This window comes from Dacryopinax primogenitus (genome assembly GCF_000292625.1).
Source record: "Dacryopinax primogenitus strain DJM-731 SS1 chromosome Unknown DACRYscaffold_5, whole genome shotgun sequence".
Taxonomy (NCBI): domain Eukaryota; kingdom Fungi; phylum Basidiomycota; class Dacrymycetes; order Dacrymycetales; family Dacrymycetaceae; genus Dacryopinax; species Dacryopinax primogenitus.
This window is the reverse complement of record NW_024467202.1, coordinates 1,207,200-1,228,665: the sequence shown is the minus strand read 5'-3', so window position 1 is coordinate 1,228,665 and position 21,466 is coordinate 1,207,200. Positions and strand designations below refer to the sequence as shown.

General features: G+C 54.1%; 8 protein-coding genes across 8 annotated transcripts; 5 read left to right on the top strand and 3 right to left on the bottom strand.

Moving 5' to 3' along the window:
- Nucleotides 1–320: 320 nt before the first annotated feature.
- On the top strand, nucleotides 321–2,721 carry DACRYDRAFT_21283 (uncharacterized protein). Its single transcript, XM_040772324.1, has 3 exons — nucleotides 321–907; nucleotides 963–1,771; nucleotides 1,838–2,721. The coding sequence occupies exons 2-3, from the start codon at nucleotides 1,448–1,450 to the stop codon at nucleotides 2,291–2,293; spliced, it is 780 nt and encodes a 259-aa protein (XP_040630757.1). The 5' UTR covers nucleotides 321–907; nucleotides 963–1,447; the 3' UTR covers nucleotides 2,294–2,721.
- A 372-nt stretch (nucleotides 2,722–3,093) lies between these two features.
- DACRYDRAFT_106019 (bud site selection protein 16) lies at nucleotides 3,094–4,396 on the bottom strand (the record flags this gene model as incomplete). Its single annotated transcript, XM_040768184.1, has 5 exons — nucleotides 3,094–3,742; nucleotides 3,790–3,898; nucleotides 3,944–4,036; nucleotides 4,091–4,279; nucleotides 4,339–4,396. The coding sequence occupies 5 exons, from the start codon at nucleotides 4,394–4,396 to the stop codon at nucleotides 3,094–3,096; spliced, it is 1,098 nt and encodes a 365-aa protein (XP_040630756.1).
- A 306-nt stretch (nucleotides 4,397–4,702) lies between these two features.
- Nucleotides 4,703–5,906, bottom strand: DACRYDRAFT_49680 (Aldo/keto reductase; the record flags this gene model as incomplete). The annotated part of the gene is made up of 5 exons (XM_040774925.1): nucleotides 4,703–4,969; nucleotides 5,017–5,384; nucleotides 5,436–5,552; nucleotides 5,603–5,699; nucleotides 5,748–5,906. The coding sequence occupies 5 exons, from the start codon at nucleotides 5,904–5,906 to the stop codon at nucleotides 4,703–4,705; spliced, it is 1,008 nt and encodes a 335-aa protein (XP_040630755.1).
- A 716-nt stretch (nucleotides 5,907–6,622) lies between these two features.
- Nucleotides 6,623–8,171, top strand: DACRYDRAFT_49774 (acid protease; the record flags this gene model as incomplete). Its single annotated transcript, XM_040774938.1, has 2 exons — nucleotides 6,623–7,205; nucleotides 7,258–8,171. The coding sequence occupies 2 exons, from the start codon at nucleotides 6,623–6,625 to the stop codon at nucleotides 8,169–8,171; spliced, it is 1,497 nt and encodes a 498-aa protein (XP_040630754.1).
- Nucleotides 8,172–8,834: 663 nt separating this feature from the next.
- On the top strand, nucleotides 8,835–11,688 carry DACRYDRAFT_49728 (MCM-domain-containing protein; the record flags this gene model as incomplete). The annotated part of the gene is made up of 8 exons (XM_040774932.1): nucleotides 8,835–9,014; nucleotides 9,063–9,234; nucleotides 9,285–9,712; nucleotides 9,763–9,897; nucleotides 9,946–10,827; nucleotides 10,912–11,220; nucleotides 11,267–11,422; nucleotides 11,467–11,688. The coding sequence occupies 8 exons, from the start codon at nucleotides 8,835–8,837 to the stop codon at nucleotides 11,686–11,688; spliced, it is 2,484 nt and encodes an 827-aa protein (XP_040630753.1).
- Nucleotides 11,689–12,127: 439 nt separating this feature from the next.
- On the top strand, nucleotides 12,128–14,526 carry DACRYDRAFT_64959 (glycoside hydrolase family 5 protein). Its single transcript, XM_040775766.1, has 5 exons — nucleotides 12,128–12,882; nucleotides 12,928–13,119; nucleotides 13,172–13,647; nucleotides 13,695–14,048; nucleotides 14,098–14,526. Exons 1-5 carry the CDS (start codon nucleotides 12,597–12,599, stop codon nucleotides 14,194–14,196), a joined length of 1,407 nt encoding a protein of 468 aa, XP_040630752.1. The 5' UTR covers nucleotides 12,128–12,596; the 3' UTR covers nucleotides 14,197–14,526.
- Nucleotides 14,527–16,441: 1,915 nt separating this feature from the next.
- Nucleotides 16,442–19,048, top strand: DACRYDRAFT_94052 (WD40 repeat-like protein; the record flags this gene model as incomplete). The annotated part of the gene is made up of 4 exons (XM_040777193.1): nucleotides 16,442–17,667; nucleotides 17,714–17,939; nucleotides 17,991–18,130; nucleotides 18,178–19,048. The coding sequence occupies 4 exons, from the start codon at nucleotides 16,442–16,444 to the stop codon at nucleotides 18,566–18,568; spliced, it is 1,983 nt and encodes a 660-aa protein (XP_040630751.1). The 3' UTR covers nucleotides 18,569–19,048.
- Nucleotides 19,049–20,259: 1,211 nt separating this feature from the next.
- DACRYDRAFT_106014 (uncharacterized protein) lies at nucleotides 20,260–20,856 on the bottom strand (the record flags this gene model as incomplete). The annotated part of the gene is made up of 1 exon (XM_040768183.1): nucleotides 20,260–20,856. One exon carries the CDS (start codon nucleotides 20,854–20,856, stop codon nucleotides 20,260–20,262), a length of 597 nt encoding a protein of 198 aa, XP_040630750.1.
- Between the last annotated feature and the right edge of the window lie 610 nt (nucleotides 20,857–21,466).

The following is a 21,466-nucleotide window of genomic DNA, read 5'->3' as shown; positions in this document are numbered from 1 at the left end:
AGCTTCAGAAGGGCAAATGCCTTCCTAACGCCGCTCCGAAGGGGTCATTGAAGGAAAATTGAGCCCGGAGGGCCATTCTGGCGACTTTGCTTCCGAATTGGGGTCATCGGAGGAATTAATTCGTTGTTGAATTGACCGGAGGCACATGCTTCTACTGCCACAGACTTAGGGGCGGCATTTGGGTCATCGACCTCACACTTTCCCTTCCAGCCGCCAACGCCGCTGCAGCTGATCCCTTCCTCGCCCTCAACCATCACCTTTCAGTGTCCATGCTACTACGCGATGGCTGGTTTCGAAAGACCTCCGCCAAACGTGTACGGTCAACCACTTGCGTATGGGGTCAACCAGAGGCGAACTCCCACCCCTTCTGCCCCTGTTACTCCCTATAGGTGTCTACGGTCACTCATCCCGGATTCGATCATGGTGTGGACACATACCACATATCTTCACCATGGGAAGTTATTCTGACACGCCAAGGAAACGTCATTGCTCAGTACAGTGATCTCCCGCAGGTGGGAGTGGCTCCAACCGTTGGCGACTCTCTCACGTGGGAGTTCCCTCATCGCCTCAGTCCAACGCCGAGCGGATTGCCCTCCGAGGCACGCCCCAGTTCTGGACTCGGAACTCGCGTGATCTTGAAGTTCTGGTGTCGTGGGATCTCCAAGTAGTTAAGCCCCTCTCTTCGTTGGGGGGGCCCGTCCCGCAAACTCAAGCGGTCACCACGTTCACCTATCGCATTATCTTCGGAACGGATGGCACGATTACCGATCAACTTCTTCCGAAGTCATCCCGCCCGATTGCTATCACGGAGGACATGGCCTGCTTTGCCGACAGGGATGGAGAACCCTGGACGCACGTAATCGATTTCGAGCAAAACTTAGAAGTACCTATTGCCGAAGATGCATTAGTACGCTGAACTTCCAGTTAGTCGAAATGAGTGCAAATGCCTAATAACTTTTTAGCATGGTACCGTCTTCGGCGCCTTCTTGGAGCCCTACTGCACCTTGATGTTATTTACTACGGAATGCGACGTTGTACGCATCTACCTGCTCCGCAAGAAACAGGGCGCAACTATCTCTTCGGAGAAGCACGACATCATGCAGCACAATTACCGAAGCGCGGCGCTTGAACCACCTGGTTCCCCAACGAGGCCCCTTGTGCTCCCACGGCTTGCGCCCGACGTCCAATATCGTGAAACTTGTATCCCTCACTGGGGTTGTGTCCTTACCCATCCTTTTTTAAAGTCGGTAGTGGCCATCAGGCGCGAACGCGATATCGAGCTCTTCGCCGTCATACCTGACCTGAAGCAGCGGCCGCACCGGCCGCTTGGGCTCACCTTGCCATCGGAGGAGGAGAAAGCATCAATGCGCTCTGTTTTTCACCCGACGGCCAGTTTTTGCTGTTTATCTGCCGCAGCCAGGATTCAGTCACCCGCACAAGCCTTCGCATGGCCAGACTACCTCCTCCACCATCTTTCTATCGGTGGGGGGGAGCCGCGTGTGGAGATCCGATTAATATTTGCGTGTCCCAACAGGCGCAAGGCGATATACTTCGTCACTGCAACTGCCTGGTTGCAGCCCCGTCTTCGGGTAACTCAGCTGTAGCCTCGGAGTATACGCTTTTTGTCGGACTCAAAGAGACGAAGTTGTGGCTGGAACTCCGCCTTAGTCAAGGCAAGGTCGACAATCCTATCTCTAGCTTGACAGTGCCGACGGGAATATCTGTGCGCGAAAGCGATTTGCCTCAAGATCCTGACGACGAAGGTCCGCTGGTGCGTGTTTGTCATCATCTGGATAGACTATTAAACTGATTGACGAAACTATGCTCGTCTCCCTAGCTGCGTCTCCAGGCACTGCAGGTGGCGGGTGGAGTCATTGAAATGCCTCGCTTCAGTACTCCACTGGAACTTAAGAACCTGCCTGTCCGTGCGACCGACCCGAAAGTACTATCGCTTAGAAGCTTGGGATTCTGGAACCGCCCCAAGGGTCTGGGCCTTGTGTTGAAGGAAGTTTTTGGTGTTTCGCAACCCATTCAACCCCTCGCGGTCGAAGCGGATGCTTTCCAAAATGCCTGGGTCTGTGCTCTTCCTACTCGATTGGGGGCGCGTTATGTTGCGATCTTGGAAAACATGGAACATCCGTCAAAGCCGTGGTTCTTTAGATATTCCGATGTTGCGGCTCATCAGGCCTGGGAACTTCTTTATGCGGACGATACAGTCCTGACCCCTTTCCTTTCCGAAAGGCAACTGTTCAAGGGCCCAATCTCGATGCTGTTGCGCGACTATCTGCGATAGCTGAAGATGTCGATGACCTTCGTTTTGCGGACGGCGACACACCGGAACGCCGATGGGCCGCAATTCGTCTGGGTTGTTGGAGCAATGATCATGCCGAGCCCACCACGGAGGAAAACGGAGATTAAGCCCTCGATCATGCGCCATCTCATCTAGCATCCTTTGAAAGAGCTGATTTGGTGACAGCTTTCTAATGGCATGGCGGATGCACTCGTCCATGCCTTGCGCTCTCATGGTCACCAGGAAGAAAGTGAAGTGGGGACTGTCCGACAAGCGTGGGCCGCCATCGCTGGTCATTGCATAACCCTGAGATCAGTATCAGTAGAGTGTGCGATAAAGAAGCTAACTCGGACTGTTCTATTGCTCGGGTCAATAAATTAAAGCCTTGAGGATAAGGGCGAGTCTAGCTCCTCTTGGGCACGGAAGGCACGGATGATTTCACCTAGTGTCTGCACATAATAATCAGGCAATTGTGTGATAAGATAGCATAGATCACTCACCGTAACATCATTAACTATCATCACCTAATGAAACCGTTGTTGCCCGAGCTGGCACGCGTGTGAAAAAGGGGCCGCGGAGCGCCGGCATTTCACTAAGCGCGTTTGGGCGTTTGATCACATCACGATAATATTGAAACGTAACATGTACAGTCCTTTCCTTCTATTCAGTGTTACTATCCTTGACAATCACTACCATTTCACGTTTGGTATCATTGTGTTTACATTACTTTATTGTCTACAACCGTGAGATATCACACACACAATCTGATCTAAGCAGAACCCGTCCGATACCGCTCGAAGAATCTACAGCTCCCAGAAGTCCGTCCAGGGGACCATCCTCCCTCCCATCTTCCCTCTTTCATCAGGGTTAAGGATGTACTCCCTGCCCTGGATGAGTCGTAGCTCTCTTGCCCGCATCCTCCTGACCCGCCTCTCCCCGTCTTGGCCGTCCAGTTCCTGATCCGTCTCGGGTCTCTCTTCCTCCGGAAGCGTCTGGACATAGTGATGCGTGCTGACGATTATACCTTGTACGCTCGCCACTGCCCTTGCTGTTGCTCGCGATAGGGGCGTATCCGGGGCCGGCGGTGGAGGGTCGGATCGTCCAGGGAAATGAGCAAGCACGAGTGCGCTGAATAGGTCTCCCACACCGGAAAAGTAGCCTTTGATCTGCTTCACACTCCCCACGTGGACTGTGCTCACCTTGCCGTCCTTACGCTCATCCTCAGGCAAGACAGAGGAGGAGACGACAAGCTGCACGTCGCCAAGGTACGGGGAGTGTTCAGGGAGCCCATTCGTCTGCGGGGCAAGGACGTGCGCTGGGAGTGAGGCGGCTAGCTCGGGAGTCGGTAGCACAGTACTGATCACTACATGCGGGACGCCGTGCAGTGTGTGCAGAATACGGAGTGCTTCCCGTAGCGTGGATTCAGACTCAAGCTTGACTCCTGTTAGCAACCTGCCTCAAGAGTCAACGCTGTCCCATCTCCACGGAAGGGAACGCACTCCGCCTCGAACCAATTGGGTGTGATGATAGTTGCACAGTCAAGAAGATCCTTATATATTGGTATGCACTCGGGAGCGACATAAATCTTGTTATCGTCCCCCATGACCGCTGTTCATCATCAGATCGATCATAAGACAACAAGATGGGACTCACGATCAAGCAAGTAGATCAACTCCGGGTTTCTGTCCCGCAGCTTGCGCGCAAGCTCAGCGACGACCATGAGTGCCGCCGCTCCAGGTACGTATCCTACATCCAGATCAGCGGTACTTCCTTATCCCTAACATCGAACACCGAACGCACCAGTCAACAGCCTCCCAGGTCTTAGCAGCCCATTCTCTTCCAACCCATGGAGGATGTTCGCCAGCTGGTCAGCGTCTGTACGCGTGCCTTTGAGCCTCCCGTAGCCGGAGTGGTTCGAGAATTGAACAGTGTTGATTACATCGACGTCGTAGCCCAACAACTGGAGGGGAAATGTGGCTGCACGGTTTCCTGGAACAAACGGTAAGTGAGTTATAAGAGGAAGATATGCGAAGACGACGAGGGCGTACCTACGTATCCGCTACAGACATGGGATTGAATACTGAGTACTCTGGTGTGGTCGTCCATCCCTCTGTCTAGTCCGTTCTAGTGTGAAAGCAAGCAAGTATAAGAAAAGGAAGTTCGAGTCCAGAGATACAGTCTATGCGTTCTATACACAGAAGTGGAGAAAGAGACTGGATCATGAAGAGCAAGACTCGACCAATGACCCTTAGCGTAACCTGTGTTGCATATTTTTCGGTCCGCGGCACATGCCGAATCGGCGGGGTAACAGGGATCACCGACTCTTCTAAATTCTACATTCTACATCTTCTTCATTTCCACTTTACATCGCTAATCTACACCCATCCTGCTTCTACATCCATTCGCACCCATCTAGATATGCACATCGCGCATCATAGCCTCAGGATACCTCGTTCCCGCTCTAGGGAAGCTATCTAAGATCTTCCTGATCTCCGCCAGCTCCTCAGGAGTGAAATGGACCTTCAAGCTATCTAGATTTTCTTCCAGCCGCTCGATACGTGTCGTGCCAGGGATAGCGAGGATACCGTCCCATTGAGCGTGGACCCAGGCGATGGCGAGTTGCGCAGAGGTAACGCCCTTTGCCGCTGCGAGCTTCGCGAGTTCTTCTACTAGCTCGACCTGTTCCAACATCAGATCAGTCTTGAGCGCGGACGGCAAAGACGCACATTCTTCGGGAAGTTCTCCTCGCTGAACCTCGGGTGTTTCCACCTATTATCATCCGGCGTCAAGTCCTTCCTGCTCCTTACGCTTCCGCTGATCAGCCCCCTCCCCAGGGGCGAATAAGCGACGAAAGCTACTCCGAGCTCCTTGCACGCATCGAAAAGCCCGTTGGTCTCTGGACTTGTCTCCCAAAGCGAGTACTCGACCTGCAGCGCGTCGACTTTGACCACGGCGCAGGCGCGCCGCAACGTAGCGGCGGAACACTCAGACAGACCGATGTACCGGATCTTCCCTGCTGATTGGAGCTCTTTCATGGCCTGCATCGTGTCCTCGATAGGGGTGTTCTTGTCCACACGATGTTGGTAGTACAGGTCTGGAGGGACTGTGAGTCATGGCTGACGGTATAAAATAGGGCAGTCCGCACCGATGTAGTCTGTCCCCAGCGCCTTGAGCGACCGATCACACGCTTCCTTCACATACTCCGGCGTTCCGACAATGACTCGAGATCCGTCTTCCCTCTGCCAGTTCCCGAACTTAGTTGCTTCACCAAGGGTTGAGTAGCCCTTCGAACGAGAGGGAGGAGATATCTACCAAGGAAGATGTCTTTACGCGGGATGTTGCACTCTTTCATAACCTGGCTGATAAGCTCCTCGTTCTCCCACATGCGCTTATCTCCGTAGATATCTGCCTGCCGCTCATGTGAGCCTCAAAACCTGCAAGAAGACAGAGCACACACCGTATCCCAGAAACGGCAGCCCTTCTCCCAAGCGGCTTTGAGCGTGGCGATGTTCCGCTCTGTATCGCCGAATCCGGCGTACCAACCGGACATGCCCATCGTGCCCAGCCCGGGGTAGGGAACGTCGTCCTTTCCAATCTTGCGCGTGGGAAGAGACATGATGTGTGCACTATGGTACGTGTTCCGGGTTTGCGAAGGGAAGTGGATGATCTGGGAAAGGTTGTCAGACGTGTTCGTCGGTCGCGGGGGATTATATAGCCATCATATTGCTACGTGGGTTGTTCGGGTGTCGGTGAGAGGGCGGCCCGCGCGATATAGGTGGAGGAAGCCTAAGAGATGTGCCACATGTGACAGTTCCAACATTCATCCAACAGCGCACTCTCTACTCCTGCAAAAGGACATACACTACCCCACAGTCAGGTGATTGTCATTGTCCGATATCTGCTGTTCCCCGTCTTGATTAAATGGGGTAAGGGGAGTTTCCGCATTAGGCTAAGGGACGGATGTGATGCACAGCCTCATGCCGTGATGAATGGGTGGCTGCCTCGTGGATATCCTGTGGCTTGGGCTCGGCATGTGTGACAGGAATGTAGGAAAGGACTGACAGATTCTGGGATGCTCCTCGAGCTCTTACACATAAACTACACATAATTGCTTACCCCTTGTTACCCGCGTTTCAATATTACAATCGTACGAGAAGCTGCGCTTTGATCTTCGGTAAGTGAATACCACCAGCATGACCGTAGACAATTCAACATGGAACTTCATAGTATCTCTCCGCAGTACAACACTAAACACGACAGCCACCCCGACTCTCTTGCACGGCTTATAACAACGTTCGCTTTCTTGATGAACTGGTAGCAATAGCAAGGCCTATGTTTACCGCATGTCTACTCCTCTGCCTCTGTCTTTCTCTTACTGCAACCGCCTCACCAGCTCAACGTCGACAATCACCTGCACAGGGACTGCATGTTCCACTATCTCGTGTTCCATCTGCACGGTACTCCGATGACCCGGACGCACAGGCAGCATGGGCAAGAGGGGTCGCCAATCGCGCTGCAGCCAAGTACGGTCCCGTCCCCATCTCCGGCACGCCGGGCACAACTACCAGCGGACCAACCTCCTCCGGTGTTGCCGCAGCAACGGTCAGTCAGCTTCCGCTCACGAACGCGAACCACGACGGGTCGTACTATGCTCTTCTCGGTCTAGGAACTCCACCAACCCCGCTCAACGTGTTGCTCGACACCGGCAGCGCAGATTTCTGGGTTGCCGGCACGGGATGCTCGAACCCCGGCAGTGGGTGTATGAGCCTGTCTACGTGGAATCCGAGCACAAGCGAAACGTTTGTGAATGCGAGTGTGAACTTTGGGGTAGGGTACGGGAGTGGGAGTGCCAAGGGAGTTCTGGGATGGGACACGGTAGAGCTGGGAGGGTTCGAGGTGGTGCACCAGCCAGTTGGTTAGCACCCTTTTCTGCTGTTTCGAATAGTATCACTCATGGGATATAAAAGGTGTTTGCGACCACGTCTCTCCGGGACTTGTCACTAATCCCCTCTCCGGCCTTATGGGCCTCGGTTTCCAGCCTCTTTCCGTCTCCGGTGCTACCCCGTTCTGGGAAGTGCTCGTCCAATCAGGCGACTGGTCCTCCCCAGTGATGGGTTTCTTCCTCACGCGATTTATCAACAGCTCTTCGCCTGCCATACTCCAGCCAGGAGGGTCGTTCACCATGGGTTTCGTGGATACAACCCTCTTCACTGGCGCGATCGACTGGGCTGGCATCCCTCCTGGGCGTGAGGGGTATTGGCTACTCGAGCTCACCACGCTCTCCGTCTTCGGTAGTTCAATTGCCCTCTCCGCCAGCTCATCAGATAACTTCGCCGTGATGGATACGGGGACTACACTGCTCCTCGTTCCACCCCAAGCGCTGAAGGAGATCTTCGCTCTCGTCCCCGGCTCCGCCCCTGCCACAGGCGCGTACGAGGGGTACTACCAGTACCCATGCGATACGAATCTCACCCTCTCCCTCACCTTTGCCGGCAACACCCGTGCATGGCCTATCTCCCCTACCGACCTCCAGCTCCTCCGCCTCTCCTCCTCGGAAAATACCTGCATCGCTGCTCTTTTCCCGTCTAACCTTGGTTCCGGCGCACCCCAGTGGGTAATAGGCGACACCTTCCTAAAGAACGTGTACAGCGTGTTCAGGTACGACCCGCCCAGCGTGGGGTTCGCCCAGCTGAGCCCTGCGGTGGGATGGCAAGACCAGCCGGAACCGATATCCGGCCAGGGACTGGAAGCTCCCCAAGCGACGGTGACTGCTCCAGCTGAGCGACTCTCAGGGGGTGAGAGAGGACTGCCCAGGGTGACAGCTTACGGTCTTGTACTGTCGGCTGTGGTGTGCTTATTGGCGGGCGGATGGCTGATTTGACGATTTTCTTCATCACTCATATATCATCTCTTCTACTCACGCTCACGCTCTCTCGGCTGGCATTTAGTTTTTGCTTCACGCACATTTGGTCATGACGCGCATTTTCCACAATTTGTAGAATAGCACATAATTACAAGGAGTCATCCGTCGGAACGCGTCCGGAACAGCGGAGCCGAGGGTAATGTAGCACGCGTCGCGACGCGTAGAGTAGCTCCTGCATTCCTTGCGCGTCCACCTTGTTAACAACACCAAATGGTCAGTGTACTGCATGTTGATAGTGTTATCATTACTGATACACCACAGTCGTCTTCTCCAGCTGCACCGCGGCGCGCTCCCAAGCGTCCCCGCTCACCGGTCCATTTCTCGTCGCCCGCGAACACCCAGCGTCCGCCCTCCCGCAGCTCCCTCCCTCCCTCCTCCCCTCCCGCTCCTTTTCTCACAGATGACAGTGATGGAGAAGCGTTACAGTACGAGTCTGACGAGCCTGTCGCCCAACCGGACGTGTTAGATGAGGACTCCGAAGGAGAGGACCTCATGGCTGCCGATCTCCTTGCCCAGGACTATAACGATGGCGACCTGTTTGACGGGTACGATGAGAGAGATATCGATGACGCTGAATATGAGGCTATGAATGTGGGAGAAAGGAGGGCTGCGGAGGCGGCGATGAATAGGCGTGATAGGGCCGAAAGGGGCCTGGCTAGGAGGCCCAGGAGGGCTCCGGGGTTCTTACCCAGTGACGATGAGGATGAAGAGGATAGAGGCCCGCTGGAGGGGATGGTTAGGAGGACAAGGAGACAGTACGATGAGAGGAGGATGATGGATGATGCTGAGGGGGTGGATGACGTTAGCCTCCTTCACCTGTTTTCCGAGTGGATGCTGATGAGGATCTAGACCATCCCTCTGGAAGATCTGGGAGATATCAAGGCTGACACGATCGCGGAGTGGGTCAGCTTGCCCAACGTGGGCAAGGCAGTCACACAGCAGTTCCGTGCTTTCCTCACTGGCCACACCGATGGTGGTATGGAAAGTGTCTACGGCGCCAAGATCACGCGTCTTGCTGAGCGTTCGTGCTTCACCCTATCCTGAGGGCAATGCACTAACCCACACGAACAGAAAATCTGGAATCTCTAGAAGTGTCCTTCAAGGATCTGGCGGACTACAAGCCCATTTTGGCGTACTTCCTCGCTAATTGTCCCGCCCCTATGCTGGCCTACTTTGATGAAGTTGCCATGCAATCCGTACTTGCGTTCTACCCTGCGTACGAGCGGATCCACGCCGAGCTCCACGTGCGGATCACCGACCTGCCAACTTCCTGCACTCTGCGCGATCTGAGGCAGAGCAACCTTAACTGCCTAGTGCGCGTCAGCGGTGTCGTAACCCGAAGGAGCGGCGTCTTCCCCCAGCTGAAATATGTCAAATTTGACTGCAAGAAGTGTGGGGAGACGTTGGGTCCATTCTATCAGGACGCGAGCAAGGAGATCAAGATCAGCTACTGCCCGAACTGCGAGGGCAGGGGCCCGTTCACGATCAATACGGAGCAGGTACGAAACATCGCTAGTGTCATGAGAACGTGCTGACTGTTGCTTGTTAGACGGTATACAGGAACTATCAGAAGATGACCCTCCAGGAGTCGCCTGGCTCGGTGCCTGCAGGTCGCTTGCCGCGGCACAGAGAGGTCATCTTGCTTTGGGACCTCATCGACTCTGCAAAGCCTGGGGAGGAGATCGTACGTATCCCGTGCTACTCATTGATTTCCTTCTCATTGAGATTGTAGGAAGTAACGGGTATCTACCGTAACAACTTTGATGCCTCGCTCAACGCCAGGAACGGATTTCCCGTATTTTCTACAGTTATCGAGGCAAATCATATCAACAAGAAGGAAGATCTGTTCGCCGCTTTCCGTCTTACAGAGGAAGATGAGCGCAAGATCGTGCAGCTGTCGCGCGACCCCCGTATCCGCAAGCGTATCATCAAGTCCATTGCGCCCTCCATCTTCGGACACGACGACATCAAGGCCGCCATCGCGCTGTCCCTTTTCAGTGGGGTACCCAAGGACGTCAAAGGCAAGCATCGTATTCGTGGAGACATCAACGTGCTTCTGCTGGGTGACCCGGGTACCGCCAAGTCCCAGTTCCTCAAATACGTGGAGAAGACCGCGTATCGTGCGGTGTTCACCACCGGCCAGGGCGCTTCTGCAGTCGGTCTCACTGCAAGCGTACGCAAAGACCCAGCAACGCGAGAATGGACACTTGAAGGCGGCGCCCTCGTGCTCGCTGATAAGGGGGTGTGTCTGATCGACGAGTTTGACAAGATGAACGACTCGGACCGGACGTCTATCCACGAGGCCATGGAGCAGCAGTCGATTTCCCTCTCCAAGGCGGGCATTGTCACCACCCTCCAAGCCCGCTGCGCCATCGTAGCTGCTGCGAACCCCATTAGAGGGAGATACAACCCTACCATCCCTTTCCAGCAGAATGTCGAGCTTACGGAACCGATTATTTCCCGATTTGACGTGCTCTGCGTGGTTAAGGACACCGTCGATCCGGTGAAGGATGAGCTGCTCGCCAAATTCGTTGTGGATAGCCATATTAGGAGCCATCCGACGTTCAAGGCCGCTGCGGCAGAAGACGAGATGGACGGGGCTGACAATGCCGGTGTCAAGTTCCAGCAGAAGATGCACGAGATGGATGCGGATGTAAGTCTTCAAGTCTGCTTTCGACTGTTGCTGAACTTGTGGCAGATCATTCCCCAGGATATGCTGCGCAAGTACATCATGTATGCCAAGGAGCGCGTCAAGCCCAAACTGCAGGATATGGACCAAGAGAAGCTCGCGCGTCTATATGCTGACCTACGTCGGGAGAGCGTCGCCACAGGCTCCATGCCGATCACAGTGCGGCACTTGGAGAGCTGTATCCGCATGGCCGAGGCGAGCGCGAAGATGCAGCTGCGGGAGTATGTCCGAGCGGACGATATCGATTTGTCTATCCAGGTTAGCGTGGGGAGCTTCGTAGAATGCCAGAAGATGAGCGTGAAGAAGACGCTTGAGCGGGTCAGTGTTCTTCTGCTTTCGATGGAGGTAGGCTGAGAGAAAACAGATGTTCCGCAAATACGTCCATCGTGCCAGAGATCATGAAGAGCTCTTGCATTTCCTGCTCGGGAACCTCATCAAGGAGAAAGTCAGGATCTACCAGGCAGCCCATCATACAGCTCCAACCAGCGTATCAGTCAAGATATCCGAACTGGAGGACTCCGTACGTCCTCTTCTTCGCACCCAGCTTCTTCTAACACGTCCTAGGCACGCGAACACGAGATATACGACGTCCAGGCGTACCTGCACTCAGCGGTGTTCCGCGCGAACGGGTACGAGATGGGCAAGAGCAGGGAGAAGAATGGGACTGAGCACCCGGCGGTGGTGAAGCATTTCGTAGATCCGGAACATAGAGAGCAAGGCCGGAGGGAGGGGAGTAGGGCCCCGTCTGATGGGGATTATGTGTTTGTGGAGCAGGGCGCGCAATAGTACATTAGTTGCGTTGTTGGGGTTGCAGGACATGTCTTCTCTTATTGTAATCAATCCGTTCTTGAATGCGTAGACGACGCATAAAGCGTAGAGTGCTTTTTGTTGAGCTGTCTCCCAATCGATCGTCAGTTCAAAACGACCGTTGTGCCCGGAGCCAGCTGTGACATCTCCGCTCGTCGCACCTCCTATCGGGCAGAGTGAAATCTCTCTCTTCCGGCGCGAGTTATTCTTAGATTTCTACATAAATTAAGTGTGTAAATAATCAATCTGACCAGATGTACAGCCGTTAATTATGTTGATTGTTAGTCTCGGGATGATGGCAGTGCTGTGATACGCGTTTCTCGGCGCCCCCGAGCCAATCAGGTGCGTGGCGTGGCAGAACCCCTAGAAACACGCGGTGCGGGCTTTTCTTCCTCCATTTCGCGTGTAGGCAACGCGCATGCATGCAAGCAAAATTCGCCTGGGAACGATTGAAATATTCAGCTGCAAAGGGCTGACGAGGAAGCGGAATATTGAATGGGTGTACCGAGACTAGGATTGGTTTGGTGTGTGTGGGAGGTGAGGAAGGCAGGGGACCGAGGGATGGGGCATATATGATGTGTTGGCGAGCGACCGACTGATGGGCGACGCAACCAACATACACCCATTCCACGGCCAGCACAAGGCCAAACAGTACAGCGGCGGCGACATCAAAACAAGAAGGGGCGACACACAGGATAAACAGTCAACGTTCTCTTCACCTTCCCACCTTTGTATATTCTGTTTCTGCTTCACTTTACGCTCCCTCCTGTGCGCATCACTACATCCCACTGATAGGGCGCTGGAACACCCAACTCACTCAACTGGGAGAGAAACGAACATAAACGACTGCTTGCCCTTCAACAGCTTTCCCAACCGCTCCTTTAATCATGCGTATCTCCCTCTTCTCATACGCTCTCCTTGCCTCGACAGCACTCGCAGTCCCCTGCTGCACCCTGCGCAAGAAGGGCTCTCTACGTCCCTCTCCTCCTGGAGATGCTTCCCCAGCCTCTTCATCCTCCGCTTCATCTGCATCTGCATCTCCCGCTTCATCAGCATCAGCATCCCCCGCTCCCTCTCCCGCCAACACGACTTCTACGCCCTCGAGGCATAGCGGATTCGCGTATGGCTCTACCCCGGTCCGAGGGGTCAATCTTGGCGGTTGGCTGGTGCTCGGTATGTCGTCTTCATCTCATGCCTACACCTGCTGACAGAAAGCAGAACCATGGATCACCCCGAGCATATTCGACAACACGGGAAACGACGGGATCGTCGATGAGTGGACGCTAGGCCAGTACAGCGACTACGACACTGCGCTTAACACTCTGCGGAATCACTGGAGTTCTTGGATCACAAAGAGTGATATGCAGCAGATCGCCGCTGCGGGGCTGAACCACGTGCGGATACCCATAGGTGCGCCCTCTCCCCCCTTCCCGTGTCCCAGGAGCTGACTAAGACAACGCAGGTTTCTGGGCATTCGACAACTCCGGAACACCGTATATCATGGACCAGCAGTATTCGTACCTCAAACAAGCAGTCCAATGGGCATCAGCAAGCGGCATCTCCGTCTGGGTAGACCTGCACGGTGTCCCCGGCTCCCAAAACGGGTACGACAATTCCGGCCAGCGGGGGACGCCGACCTGGCACACCGAGCAGAGCAACGTCCAGCGGAGTCAGGCGATCATCCAGACGCTGGCGAACGAGTTCTCCCAGGGACAGTATGGCGGTGCGGTCACTGCGATTGAGCTGGTCAACGAACCTGCTGGGTATTATAGCGAGGACCTCCTGACGTGCGCGAGGAACTATTATGGCAGTACGTACACTACTGTGCGCAATGCTGGGAACCTTGTGGTAGTGCTGCATGATGCGTTCCAGTCTCTGGATTACTGGAACGGGTTCCTCACCTCTAACACGGGCGCGTCTAACGTGCTGATGGACACGGTGCGTCCTCTCACCCGCTTCCCAAATCATACCTGACAGCAGAACAGCATATCTACCAAGTGTTCAACACCGACCAGCTGCAAGAATCCTGGCAAGGGCATATCAACGACGCCTGCTCCAACGGCGCGCGCCTCGCTTCCTTCGCCGAGCAAAACCTGTGGACCGTCGTCGGGGAATGGTCTACCGCCAGCACGGACTGCGCTGTGAACCTGAACGGGCGGGGTGTTGGCGCGCGGTACGACGGCACCTACCCCGGTAGCAGCTATATTGGCAACTGTTATGGACAGACCGGGGACCAGAGCACCTTCTCCGCGGATTATAAGACGTTCTTGAGGCAGTTCTGGGAGGCCCAGGTCACGGCTTACGAGCAGGCTCAGGGGTGGATATACTGGTGCTGGAAGGTAGGATCATCATACTTTCGAGTGTGAGCAATGGCTAACTACGGTCTAGAACGAACAGGCAGACGACTGGTCATATCAGAAAGGAGTGCAAAACGGGTGGATCCCCTCAAACCCCAATAATCGTCAATACCCGAATATATGCGGCTGAGCTGCATCTCCCCACTCCTGCCCCTTCCTTCCTTTCCCTTCTGCAGTCCCGTTCGCTTCCATCTTCCATCTCAGCATCGTCACGACCCCTCGCCTTCTGCAATCACGCATAATCACCACGCAACACTCACGCACGTCATATTTAATCGTCTATGCTATCCGGGCCCAGTCATCCCATTTCCTTCCTTCCTTCTTGTGCATGTTAGACCTGCGCATCCGGGTGGTGCTCTCCCGTCCCCTTTTTTCCTTTGTCCTTCTCCCTTTGTCCTTCTCCCTTTCCTCCTCCCATTTCCCCTCTGTTGGTACCGCTCCGGTGCTAATCAGGGGTTGTACATACACCGGACTCCCTCCTTCCCTTCACCACAGGTACATAGTGTCCTTGTCCTTGTTCACTCCGACCCACTTCTGGTCTCTATTTGTCCTTTGTCCTTTGTTTTCCTCTTCGTCGTTGGCGATCAGGTAGATTAGTCCGAGCGTTTGTTTGTTCCATGGAGATGTATTATCATGTGTCGGAAATATATTGGTATTGTACACACACATGCGAGGACAGGCAGCATACAACATATAGCATAGGGGCATAGATCTACACGGTCTAGGCCGGGTGCAACACAGCGGTGAGAGAACTGCATACACAGGGACAAGCCTGCAAACTATAGACGGTCACATAGTAGACGTACTCAAGGGTATTTCTGGGCGTGCGCATCACGGAGAGTCCTGATGCTCTGTCTAGTCGGACCTGAGATCCTAGTGTCAAGACCAGAGGTCAGAGGTCAGAGGTCAGAGGTCAGGGTGGGAAGTCGAGGTAGAGTCTTGTCCCAGAATCCAAGCACGAGCTAGTGAGACCTCGCCAGAGGGAGACATCCGATTACGCATGTCTTGAGCTAGTGAACCAGCAGGTGAGGCATCTGCACGCCTGCCAGAGACCTTGCAGTGTTCAAGGACCACGTGTTCTGTTAGCTGTGGAGCTTAATCAAGACGGGTGGAATCGGCAGCAGGATGACGGAAGATGCATATGGAAGCTCAAGCTCCGTTTGGACTGGTCGATCGACGATGGGTATCGGAGTCCTCCTTATTTTGTCTGAGACGGGCTTCTGGGGTTATGAGAACTGTAAGAGAAGAGCGTTTAGGTCTGGTCAAAAGAGGTAGAGGGTATGATCGGGTGGGGATAACACCGGACACCAGACGCTGGGCGGGCACTGGGAGCGGTACCGACGCCGTGCTGATACCGGTACCGTTAATCGGCACTAGCACTTGGCTGTTCTGAGGATCTTAGAGGGTTGCCGTTCCCGGCGGGCGCTTGCTGTTCGCGAGAAAAGGGGAAAGTAAAGGGTTGGATGGAGGAGTGGGTGCTGGTGCTGTCAGTTAGATGCATGTACATGTGGGAATGGATGGGGGTTGGATTATTCTGGGATTAGGATTGGGCTTGGGTGGATAAATGTTGTTAAGGAGAAGGTCGGGGGTTGTTCGGAGCTTGAATGGAATGAGTGCAGAGTCGTGTGAGAACGAGCAGCGGGCGCTTGTCTTTGCCTGAGAATAGGAGCGCTCAGTGGCCGAGTCAAAGAGCATGATTCAGCGCGGGGGAATAAGTGAGGATGGTTCGAATGTGTCCGAGATGATGTAGTGGAAGAGGTGTGAATGTCCCGATTTACAGGGAGTGTGCTGATTTGTTTGGTTCGGTGGGGGATAACCGTACGGGGAGCGCCCGGGTTGCTGATGTGTATTCCCGGGTTGGAGGAAGGGGGGGGAGATTGGCGCCCAAGGTGAGCGCTGGCATGTGTGCCGGATGCCGAGCGGGAAGGAAGGAGAAGGAAGAGGGAGAACAAAAGGATGTGGTGAAGCGGGAACTAATTGTAGGATGACCAATGGTTGCACGTGGTTGTTGAGAGGGTGAGGCAAGGGCGTGTTAGAAGAGGGGGAACGAGGTGAGAAGAGAGTATCAATCCCCTCCATCATCGACCGATCTAACTGAAGACATATTCGATAAGCGTTGAGTGGGTGCATACATCTCCCACTCATAGCCCCCTTCTTTCCCTAAATCCGACCCACTCTCTTCCCCTTTCACTCTCTCATTCCCCCGCTGCCAGCCTACACCCAATTCCATTCCACCAGCGCCTCTCTCTCTCTCTCTCTCTCCCTCTCCTCTCTCCCCCTCTCCTCTCATAGCCGCCCGCATATCACTCTTCTCAACCGCCAGCGATATCCCTTTCACCCATTTGCACTCTCACCATCATCATCCCCTCTATATCATGGATACGCCTCATACTCCCCTTTGGGCTCACATCCATCAACCTCGTCTAGCACATCCTCAACCATCCTCAATACCTCATCAACCACCTCAAGATCCTCTCCCTCCATCTCACTCTCTCCCTCTCGCTCCTCCAACACCAGCACCTTCACCACGTCCAACCAGTCCAGAGCCTTCATCTCCCTTACTAGGCCCCTCCACTTCCTACCTCAATACCTTCCCCCTCCTCCCAACAAGGCAACAGCGGGCTTTCCTCACTTCCCTCATCCCCCTCCTCACGTCGGACCATCTCCGGCACCTAAACGCACTCATCACGCCTCTCCTCCAGCGCGACTTTCTGCGCGATCTGCCTATCGAGCTCGCGCTCCACGTTCTACGGCTCGTCGACGACCCACGCACTCTTGCCCGTGCGAGTCAGGTCTCACGCACATGGCGCGCTCTCCTCCTAGACGAACATATGTGGCGCGAGATGTGCAGGCGACACGGCTTTGACGCTCATCTATCCACCGCAGACGTCCTCAGGATCAGGCACCAGGAGCAGCAGGCAGCTTATGCACAGGAGCACATCCTCTCCCCGCGGCCTATGCCCGCTCTCACCCCTCCCCTACCTCCACATTCCCCGCCCTTCTCATACCGACGGCACTTTGTCCTCTCCTTCCTTACCGACGCGAATTGGAGACGCGGAGGACGTCTGCTCATCACCCATCCTCCGTCTCCTTCCTCCCCTCCACCAATGGCAGGCCTCGATCTAGCACCCCTCGGTGCCGTCCCGGGTATCCCTCTCCTCCCGCAACCGCACCTCTTCCAGCCTCAACCGGGGCACGTGCACGCGCACCACCACCCTCCCCAGCCAGCACCACAAACGACAGAAAACGTCGTGACCAGTCTGGCGATGGACGACGATTACATCGTTGTTGGGCTCGCGAACTGTCGTGTGCACGTGTACAACGCCCGTTCTGGTGCGCTCTTTCGCACTCTGGTGGGGCACGAGAGCGGCGTATGGTGTTTGGGGCTCGCGAGCGCTACCCCGCGGGAAGAGTTTATCAGCGGCTGGAAGAGCCCCGCTACCCCTAGTGTGGAGAAGGACAGCGAGGAGACGTGGAACGAGGAACAGAGAAGAAACATGTCCGATCCTTGTGGTGCTTCAAGAGGCTGGGGCAATCCTGGTCCCGTCGTCGTCAGCGGGGGGTGTGATAGGGATGTCCGGGTATGGGACGTCGAATCCGGGTTTGTACTGTTTTCCGGCGCATATATCTGTCTTACCCGGGTTTAGGGAGTGCAAGCATGTTCTTGGCGGGCATTCGAGCACTATCCGATGCCTCAAGCTCCTACATGATAGATCTATCGCTGTCACTGGCTCGCGGGACGGTACGCTTCGCGTGTGGGACGTCCAGCGCGGGCAGAGCATGCATGTCCTTGCCGGGCATCAGCATTCTGTGCGCTGTCTAGAGGTGTGGGGCAACCTCGTCGTCAGCGGGAGCTATGATTGTACAGCGAGGGTATGCATTCTCGTCGGATTATGAATGTATGCGTAAGCTCACACTTTCTAGCTATGGAATGTGGACACGGGCGAGTGCCTCCAGATCTACCGAGGTCACTTTCATCAGATTTACGCCGTCGCATTCGACGGCGAGAGGGTCGTCACAGGCAGTTTGGACAGCACAGTCCGTGTCTGGACAGCGAGGAATGCGTACGTCTCTCCTCCGCTTCTACCCCGCACCCCCTAACCCAAGCCAGCGAAAGCGTGCAGATGCTAACAGGGCACACGTCCCTCGTCGGTCAGCTGCAGCTCACCTCTACCCACCTAGCAACAGGCGGCTCAGACGGGCGAGTGATGCTCTACGCCCTCCCCTCGCTCGCCCCCCTCCACCGTCTGCTAGCACACGACAACTCAGTCACCTGTCTGCAGATCGACCACCGGTTCCTCGTCTCAGGGGGTAACGACGGCCGCGTAAAACTTTACGACCTCGAGACGGGCACTCTGATCCGCGAACTGACCGAACCGTGTGAAGCGATCTGGCGCGTGTCCTTTGGGAGGGAGAGGTGTGTCGTGTTGTGTAAGAGAGATGGGAGGACGGTTATGGAGGTTTTGAACTTTAGACCGGAAGAGGGAGAGCTGAATTGGTAGCATGACCTAACTAACCTTTGACGACCCGACGATTTTCGCTTATTCGATTCTTACCTTTCGCTGTTGTCGTCGTCGTCGGTTTTCTTGCCCCGCTTTGTTCTGTTTGTTGTGGAACGTTTTTATGGCACCTGTGTTGCCCCCCTTTTTCCGCTCTGCTCGATGCTCGATGCTTGTCAGTTTTGTCCCTGTTCCTGTTACTGTTCCCGTTACTGTTCCTGTTCTGTTCGTGCCTTTCCCCTGTGATCACTAACCTTCTCCCTTTCCTTCTCCATTTCTCCCTGTCCCTTATCCCTTCCCCCGATGCTCCAACTCTTACAATCAACATACACTAAACCCGCACGCTCGCACGCTCTTCGCACTGCGCACGCATCTTTATTACACTCTCAAACTCAAGCAATTCAACGTTGTTTTTATAGCTCAGCTCTAGGGTCTGTGGTTACTTCTACTGCTACTGCTACCTCTCTGTCGTCGTCTCCTTGCTTCCTTGCTTCCTCCCTGCTTCGTCGGACGTGGGATGGGGAAAGGATGGGCGACATGATAGGGTACCAGTGTGGAAACGTAGGTCTTAGACCGTAGACCATGAGTCGTAGGACGTAGGACGGAGGTGAACAGCGGAGGTGAACAGGAGGTGAACAGGATGTGAACAGGTGGAGGTGACAATACAGTGCTTCAACGCTCACCCGTTTTTGCGCGTGTTTTGCGCGTGCTCGGTACTGGGACGGGCCTGGGGGTTTAAGACCGGTACCTTGGGGAAGGTCATGTTTGGGAGACTGCGACTGACTGATGGGATAGGGGTGCTGTTCCTCCTGTGTTGACCGCTGGGGATGTTTACCCACGTGCACTTGGAAGTAAGTTTATAGGACAGATCTAGAGGGCTCCGAGTCTGGAGAGGTTATGCACCTCGCCTTTTCCCGTACTAGTACTGGCACCACGAGTCTTAGGCAACGGGAGAGTCGAAGATCACAGACAACAGACTTAAGATCGTGCCTGTACACGCAGTTCCGTACGGCTCCTTGATGAGTCGTCTAGTGTGCTGCACATCCGAATTTCGAAGTTGGATTCGACGTTCGAACGACACTCCGAACGAGGTTCGAAGGCTTACGACAATACAGTAGAGAGAAGCGGACCCTATACAGAGCGTTAGGTAATTATAGATTAGGAAACGGAGCTAGGATAGTTAGTCCGAAGTCCGAACCGCCTCTGAACATATATAGGGAGGATTTGAGTACTTTGGAAAAGGGAAATTTATTTGGTCTTCTCTTATCTCTAACCTTACCTCTTACACTACACCTTTAAGTTACAGTCAATCCTTACTCTCCCTCTCTCTAATTCAATCAATCCGAACACTCATTCATACATTTGAACTGCACTCCGAGTCTCTTGCTTTCTACCCTCCTTACCTCCCAGCCAGTCCATTCAACTCAAATGGCCTCTCTGAATGCTTGTGCCTCAGTGGGTCTTATGCTTGCATGTCTGGAGATTTGGAACTAGGATTGAGCCCTCAACATCTTTGGACTAGCTACCCCTTTCAAATGGATTTTGATTACTATGGGAACTACAACCACGGACTACTATCTACAGTAATCCTCAAGGTTAATGATGTCGTTGGTGGAAGGGAATTGTGATTGGTATTGAGGGGTGATGGCTGAGCAGAGAGATGTGGTACAGGGGGTCATCTGGAGGTCTGCTATCTACAAGAAGTCTGTGATGGATGTCTGGAGCATGTTCTCGACAACAGAGAGATGGATGGCATGGAGCATGGGTGGGCACAACTGGTATGCTTGGGCAAACTCTGGCTCTTCCCATTGCAAAAAGTAGTGGGACAATGCTCTGACTGACTCAAGTGCTTGACAATGGCTGATTACTGGCTCAACATGTGCCTCTTCCTCTTCTTCTTCTGCCTCAGACTCCTCTGGTACCTGCACCAGCTCGATGATCTCCTTGTCTGTTAGCTCCTGTGCTGTGTTCTCCTCTGCTGCAAAACTGAGCATTTCATTGACCTCCATTCTCTGTGCTTCAGGGAGGATACCATGGTCTTGAAGTTCTTGGATTGAGGTATGCAGCTGTTCCACTGCTGCACAGAGATTGTCATCATTTGCATAGTCTTCAGGCAGTGCTGCAGGTTCCTCAGTTGGTAGAAGGCAGCCATCCGGACCATGAGGAGAGACAATCCAAGTGTGATGCCAGCAGTTGGCAATTGTTTCAACTGTGACTTCCTCCCAGGCTATCCATGCCAACCCCATTGCTTCCTTCTGCTCAATGCAATAGATATCTAGCACACCTGCCATTTCCTGATCCAGTGCTCACTCACAGTGTGCTTGCTTATAGTTTGCTTTGAAGTTTCAAATGATACCTGCATCCATTGGTTGAATATGTGCAGTCATGTTGGGGGCAAGGAATTCGACTTGGACATTTGTGACAGTTGCTGGATCCCACATGTGCCCCTTGTGGTTGTTGACAAGAAGAAGGATCTTCCAGTTCTGTTGTCACATTTGGCAGTCAAGGGCTGTAATGTAGAGCTGGAAAATCACTCCAGTCATCCATGCCTTCTTGTTGAAATGATAATCAAAGCCGAGGGATTGTGGTGTCTTGCACTGAAAGCAGCAAGGCTGTTTGGAATGACCAATAACCAATGGCTTAAGCTGCTCACTGCCATCTGCATTTGTTGTCAACATGTAAGACATGCAAGTCTTATCACCTTCCTGCCAGAGCATGCCATTGTAGCAAGGGTGCAGTTTGGTGGCATTCAATAGAAGAGACCAGTCTCATCACCATTGAAGATGTCTTGAAGGGCATACTGATCGGTAATCTTCCTCAGATGCAACTCCTCCTCCTCAGCCTTCTGTCAGGGCACCAGCTCATTGCTTGGTCAAGAGACATGACTAAGCCTTTATGACA